This window comes from Gymnoscopelus braueri (assembly GCF_963280865.1).
Source record: "Gymnoscopelus braueri genome assembly, chromosome: 4".
NCBI lineage: Eukaryota > Metazoa > Chordata > Actinopteri > Myctophiformes > Myctophidae > Gymnoscopelus > Gymnoscopelus braueri.
The window spans coordinates 28,781,645-28,789,144 of record NC_137605.1 but is presented as its reverse complement, the minus strand read 5'-3'; the positions used below and the strand labels follow the sequence as shown (position 1 = coordinate 28,789,144).

Sequence of the window (7,500 nt, the reverse complement as noted above, 5' to 3'; positions counted from 1 at the left end):
TTTCTGATAACTAGCCTTCCTAAGTCTACTGTATCTTTGTATTTGTGTGATATGTTGTCCAACTACAAATGTATTGTCGTAACATTTTGACCAAGATTTAACCACATACTGACCGAAAATATAGTATAATAAAATAACTTCATAGGTTGTATGTTATGTTGATATGCGACATGCAAACAGCACATTACTCCATGAAGACCACTATACCATATTAATATAATAATGAATGGCATGTTGGGGAACGATAAGCTAGTATGAGTCATTTCTGCAGTAAACATGTGTGTACGTGTACGTGTGTGTGTGTGTGTGTGTGTGTGTGTGTGTGCGTGCGTGCGTGCGTGCGTGCGTGCGTGCGTGCGTGCGTGCGTGTGTATGTGTGTGTGTGTGTGTGTGTGTGTGTGTGTGCATGTGTGTGTGTGCGTGTGTTGTTTGCTTACAGGGGAAATGCCCACAGGGATTCGGGGGTTCCAGTCTTCGGGTCTGACGGTGTTACAGTCTTCTCTCCTGGGCTGTAAGGGGTCAAAAACATGTCCATGTTTGTTCAGGCTCACAAGAGGGAATTGGACAAAACAAAAGCACGCGCAACCACGCGCACACTTGTAGGCACTCACACATGCATACATGAGCACATGAACAAGCGTTCACTTGCACTCTACACATACATGCATGCTGATGTACCCACATGCTCACATACGCAAACAAAGAAGTATTCTTCTTTGTAAGCACAGAGTGAAAAGATATTCTTACGTCAGTGTCATTGTTTGCTGATTAGAGAAATAAAATGCTAAAGCGAAATATCAAATCATGTTTCATTCAAGGGCTTGTCGTGTCTTGAGGAAACCTTTTCAGAGGGTAACAAATATCCAAATAAAAACATTACCCAAGAGCCATTAGCATACAAATCATTCGATATGAAAAAAAGGAAAAAAAGAGAGAGAAATCCATGGGTATGAGAACATGTTATTCAAATCAACCACTAATAACCCACACAGCTACATACTCGCAAAACAATGTGCGCTTGAAGAAACATATATTCAAACATTAGTCTAGACACCTAACATGAGCCCCTTTTGGGGCTTTATAAAAACAACAACAACCCCGAAAAAGGAAAAAAAAAGAATACCACATACAGTAATCCTAAAATTTGGTGGTGAAACTGGAATGTTGAAGCATTCCTGGATATTTAGGGCCATTTTACGATGGCTTGAATGCAAGCTTGTCAGTCTGAGAGGTAGGTTACCGTGTCAAGTTAATTGCTAAGGCCGGGACATGCACTAACTGGCTCGGTTAGTTGAGCCACCCATCGGTACACGTGACACAAGACGTACGCCTGCATCTGTTTTTATGAGGTCTATAAAAATCCTCCTCTGTCTCTGACTCAATTGCCACCCTCACTGATTTATGTGGCTAAATTCACACCACATTGCTCCATAGGAGAGGCTGGCATATGGCCAGGTGTAGGTGGGTGTGTGTGTGTGTGTGTGTGTGTGTGTGTGTGTGTGTGTGTGTGTGTGTGTGTGTGTGTGTGTGTGTGCGCGTGCGCGTGCGTGCGTGCGTGCGTGCGTGCGAGCGTGCGTGCGTGCGTGCGTGCGCGAGCACGTTCCGTGTGTATGTGTGCTTGTCAACTGCCTTGGCGGCACACTGATTTACAATCATGATATATATCTATGGGTGCAAGTCATACAGGTGGGAATTTGTAAACAACTACAGGTATATAGACACTACAGCGTGTCAACAGAATTGTAAAGTAAAAATAATGATATATAGTATATTTGGCATTTTGACAATGAAATGCTCTTCTCGTTGGCCAGCATGTGCACCAGTGAAGAAGCCCTTACCTATGAATTCTATTCTGTTATGTGATGGCCTCTGATGACCCTGCAGGCAAACCTTTGTGGTTTGTTTTCAGAAATACTAAAGGTTCTCTGTAGATACTCAGATTGATGTAAACAGGACACAAGCGCACTTCTGATACTAATGTCTTGTAATTCGTGTAATGAAATGATTGAATCCTGAAAAGGTGGAGACACCTCCTGATCCTAGGCATTTGGGAAAGAGGACTGATGCAAACAGAATTAGGGCCATCAACAGAGGTATGTCTGATAGCCCAAACCCTGCTGTTTAACTTCAATGCATCATCATACAAAGGTCCACTCTCTCACTCCGAAGCGTTGTCCTGAGCTGACACAGTCTTTCCATTGTAAGGACAGGCAGTGAACTGTAACGTGTCAAAACCACTGGTTCAGAAATGGCCTCTGTCATCCTGGCTTTGTAAGGGCAGCTGCTGTGATCTCAACATGCCGTTAAAAAGGGGAGTCTCCATTTTGGAACTGGGTGGCCCTGAGCTCGAAAGGAGAACCTCTTTCTCTAAATGTCTTTGCTTTTCTCCTCCATCTCTTTCTATGCGTCCTCACCAAACTCAAAGCTCCATCTTCAGCAGGGACAGGACAGGACAGAGGAGGCCTTTGTCAGCCCCTCTCACCTCCCAGACACACTTGACCGCACATCAAATGGGCTTAAGTGGCAAAAAGTTGCCATATACCTTTTTGAATGAGGAACTTTGATTTACGGTGCGAGTAGCAAGTTGTGGCACGACAGTCAGAGAACATAAATTAGGAGCCGACTGACTGACTGACAGACAGACAGACAGACAGAGTGGTGCTGGATCTTTCAATGATCTTGTCATCACCGTGCCAGGTTAATTTTTAGAAAGGGAAGGTTGTTAATGGTGCATGATTGGCCATAGAAAAGGTCAAAATTAGCAAGCAAAATTAGCCCTTGTTTGTGTAGCCATTCTCCTCCTGTGAGTAGAGGATGAGAAGGATGCAGGAAATATGGTTGAGAACTAACATGCCGAATGTGATGTATGTTATCTAACAGAGACATTCGCTGTGTCCAGACAGCTTGATGGTTTGTCACAATAGGTATGTGACTCTGAGGTGTGTAACAGAATGCATACTGTGGTGGCTCTGTGACACCAGAATGTGTCAGTGAGTGGCATGTGTCTATGAGTGGCATGTGTTTGTGAGTGGCATGTCTCATGACATTTGCAAAAGTCCTCGACAATACATTCTGACATCCCAGGACGGAAAATAGCCGATCTACAAGCTCACAACACGTTGGCTGCGACAATTTGTGAGCTTGTAGAACACTGCCACACAACCAAGTATGAATCAAGCCTTACACTCCATCGCAAGACCCTTTTGTCAATTGTCGCTCGAAGAAAACTGAATAAAAGTCTGTGTCAACGCTGTTTTCTGTGGAATAATTATGTCATTTCTGTCTTAAGAAACTCTCAACATGATCAGACCTCTATTTATGTACTATTCAGCTCTTACAGTACCCTGCCGCTGGATTTATAGAGGCATCACCTTCTGCCCTCACAATTTCCAACCTGTCAATCGATATCAACAATAAATTAAGAGTGGTGGTTGATGGTCGTGGTTTGAAACAGCTAGCTCAGCAGTAAAGGAACCATACATTTCAGTGTATGTAATTATGTATTCATGCTCCGTGCATTGTGCCTTGTGACTTCAGGAGATTTTCAAGAAGTACTTCCTAAACTTCCTTTCTAATATGCGGTCTGCAGTGTTTTTAAACGTCGTTACCTGGACAGGCCGGATGGGCGGGGTGCTGATGAGCGGTGCGGGGCCCATGGCGGACGCTTGTGACAGGCTGCGCTCCCTCTCATCCTGGTAGATGCGGTCTCGCTCGGCTTCGGGCAGCTGCAGGAAGTTCTGCATGGCACGAAGGTTGACCAGCAGAGACTGAGATGCCGTCTTGGGGTCCTCTTCCTTACGGAGGATCTCAGACAGCAGGCCCTGCATGGTGGCGGAGGGGAAGGGAGGGCAAAGGCAAGAGTGAGAGAGGCCCTGGCTGAGCAAGTAACGCCTGAATTATACTTTGTTGTATGATAGTGTCGCCCCCTGAAAATAGCCGCTCTACAAGCTCACTGGACGTCGCGTACCAACGTGAGCTTGTAGATCGTCTATTTTCGGACTAATCACATCAGAGTAATAACACTAGAGAACTCTTGACTAAGAGAGTAAGTGAGAGCCATCAATGTAAAAGAGACTCTGTAATGACAATGAAAATGTGAAGCTTTCATGTAACTTTGGTACATGCTAGTAAGCTAACACTGCCTTAGACACCCTGTATTAAGGTTGGAGGAGCTTCAAATCGCAGTTTGCCACAAAGCAAGGCTGTTTTAGGGCAGAATGGACTAAAAACAAGCCTGGATTTTATAATGGCATTAAATCATGTAGTCTATTCAATATACTTTGCAATGCACGTTGCAACTGTTCGCTTTGGGGAAATAGGGGAATTTCTGCACAGCTGAGGGAGTGTCAGTTTAGGAGACCTGCTCTGAGCGGTTAGATTCTCTGAGAAAGCCACAGAGGGCGAAATCCTCGCCTTCTCTCTGCCTCCTCCTCTCTCCACCTCTCTCCTCCTCTGCCCTACCTTCCCCTCCGCCACCATGCAGGGCCTGCTGTCTGAGATCCTACGAAAGGAAGAGGAACCCAAGACGGCATACCAGTCTCTGCTGGTCAACCTTTGTGCCACAGAAAGCCACAGTGATTGCTACTGCTGGCTCGCCTCTTTTGCAATGAAAGAAAAAATTATATGCATCTCCTCATAATTATTTTTTTTATTGCCAGAGAAGTTGTTTGTGGCAATAGAATGATAGTGTACATTATCCCAAATAAGGCTAAGACTTAGAGGATTCAAACAATGGTTGAATTGATGATTGGAGTGGTTGAATGTTATGAAATCAAGGTGGGAATAGATGGCATTGTCAAGTTTCCAGAGGATGCAACTCTGTATATTACACTTTCATTTATATTTCTTTCAGAAAGTCTAATTGTATAGACTCATACTGTACATTTTACATTTTGTCCTCATTGAAGTAGACTGGCTGTCTACAGGGCTGTACTTTGGCATTCAGCTACTGCACTTTTTCTCACCCACAGACAATGCGGCCAGAGCAGATTGCGTAATTAACTGCAGTCCTTGTAAATGAGATGCTAGTTCTGTGCAGATCGCGGCTGCAGCATGTTGTTTCTGACCAGCCCACATAGTCCATGCTGCGCTTTCAGATCCAAGTAAATCCAGCTCACAGTATCGTTCAAGAGACAAGAGGGGAGTCACTGGCATGTGTTCTGCTTCTCTGTATTTAATTTATGCTATTTTACTATTTTTTTTAAACCTCCAAATTTCAACTTTTTAAGTTTTTATGTTGTTTTGTATATGAATGCCCTACTTCATCATGCAAAAGTGTCACACAAAAGTAGTAAAAATAGCAGATCTGCACTTTTTTTTATAAAATAAAAAAGCGTTTTGGACATACACCCGACAGCAACGCTATACAACATAATATACAGAAATCCACATCAGTAAAGCAGAAGAACAGCTTTTCAAACAGTGCTCTCCCAAGACCACAGATCGTTTTATAGGTTATTCCATGCCCAAGCTGCATAGAAAATGCCGTTTTGGGCCCGGACTGCTGGCGTAGCGGTCCGGGCACCTATAGGCTCTAAAGTAGCCTGACAGCGATCTTTGCTGCATGTCTCTCCCCATCTCTCTCTCCCTGTTTCCTGTCTGTCTCTACAGTAAAACTATAAATAAAGGCCAAAAAGCCCCCAAAAATATATACAAAAATGTTTTCCCATTTTGTCCAGATTTGTGAAAACCCAGGGTGCATTAACCACTTTAACCCCACCGTCCCTATTCTGGGCATGTCATAATAGGTGAACATTTGTGTAAAATAGGCAAACATTTTGTGGAAAATAGCAGATCTACACCTCACAATGCAAGCGTAGATGTAGATGAGCTATTTTCAGCTGATCTAGAGATTGGTGTTGAGGGGAAAAGGCAAAAGGAGTGGACCTATAGTATAGAGCCTTAACTAAATATATAGGGATTAAGTGGTTGAAAAGCAACCACTTTGGAGCATAGTTGGTAACTACCAGAGCTGGGACAGAGAAGAGTACAGAGGTAACCTGAAAGTTTACCCAGTATCTTTTCATAGATACAAAAAATAAACCAGTGTTGTTGTCTCCAAGTGGTCAATGATGTAAGCATTCCCAGAGGATAGGTTTACTTCCCGCATGCGCAGACATCGCTCTTGTACAGCAGGCAATCAGCTTATCCTCCGTTTGCTTTTCAATGGAGATGAATTCTGTCATTACAAGGCCCCATTATCAGAGACGTATGATTGGGCCTTTTCATCAGCTGTTGGTCACACACTGCGTGAACCAATGCTGTGCTTCCTCTTGCTATCAATAGGTGTGATTTTTGGCAATAAACCAGGATAATGGGAAAACATGAGCAATTTGATAGCGGATGGTGATCCTCAGGAAAAGAGTGGCATCACAAATAAACCACATTTCAATGTCAGTGGAAAATTCATAATGAGCCCGTTTGCCCTGCTACACAGCATAATGTGACTCTGTGTAGCATTTCAATGGGGAGGCCAACAGTAGCCAGGCAAGCATAAACAGATACAGACATGAAGTCATAGACGAAGATAAGCTTTCACAAAGAAAGAGAGTGCGCACGGATTGTATAGAAGTATTTGGGAGATGGAGATATGCGTCTGATTGTGTGCATGTGTGCATGTGTGCATGTGTGTGTGTGTGTGTGTGTGTGTGTGTGTGTGTGTGTGTGTGTGTGTGTGTGTGTGTGTGTGTGTGTGTGTGTGTGTGTGTGTGCGCGTGTGTGTGTGTGAGTGTGCGTGTGTGTGCGTGTGTTCATATGCCTGCACGTGTACGAGTCTGTCTGCCTGGCTGCCGGTGTGTCTGCGTATGCATTCTTCAGTCTGCGCATGTTTATCATTCCTCACCATCAGCCCTTTCCGTCTATCTCTCTGGTCAATCTGCTGCCCCCCCCCCCCCAATTCCCCCCCCCCTCACCAGCACCCCGCCCCCTTCCCCCAAAAAAGACCCAGTACCTCCCCTGTTTCACCAGATCCACCCCCTGCATCCACACACATACAGCCCCCTTCATGTCACTGCACGCCTCCCCCCTAAATCCCCCCACTCCATTACCCTTGTCTTTTTATTAACACAGAGCAATGAAGCACACACACACACACACACACACACAAACACACACACACACACACACACACATAAACGCACACACACACACACAATAAATAATCCTCCAATGGCAGTCTCTTAGGCACATCACTAGGCTGATTCTTCATATCAATTAGAGATAAGACTGTGCGTGTATAAGTGCTTGCCAATTTGCACAAAAACACCACTGTCTGGTTCTGCCATTATACTGTACGTGCTCACACACGCACGCATGTGCGGTGCGCACAAACACATACACACACACATAGATTTTTGGAGGGGGAGACAGAGAGAGGAGTACACACTGATTCCAGTAGATCCTTATCAGTGTATTATTTTTTTTACACCGTGACTTCAAAGGGAGTAGAGGTGTAATGAGGTTTGCTGTCACCTTCCTCCCCCATCCCAAACAAGCGCAACA

General features: G+C 44.5%; 2 protein-coding genes across 10 annotated transcripts in view; both read right to left on the bottom strand.

Moving 5' to 3' along the window:
- The window catches only part of znf385d (zinc finger protein 385D), a 353,987-nt gene that overhangs the window by 180,957 nt on the left and 165,530 nt on the right, over positions 1-7,500 (bottom strand). The window lies entirely within an intron of this gene.
- The window catches only part of satb1b (SATB homeobox 1b), a 68,514-nt gene that overhangs the window by 24,734 nt on the left and 36,280 nt on the right, over positions 1-7,500 (bottom strand). For all 9 annotated transcript variants that reach the window (XM_080426169.1, XM_080426172.1, XM_080426171.1 and 6 more), the window contains 2 exons: positions 3,609-3,821; positions 438-509 (listed from right to left, as the gene is read on the bottom strand). In XM_080426169.1, the coding sequence (XP_080282295.1) occupies positions 438-509; positions 3,609-3,821 (285 nt within the window). The remainder of the gene's footprint in view (positions 1-437; positions 510-3,608; positions 3,822-7,500) is intronic.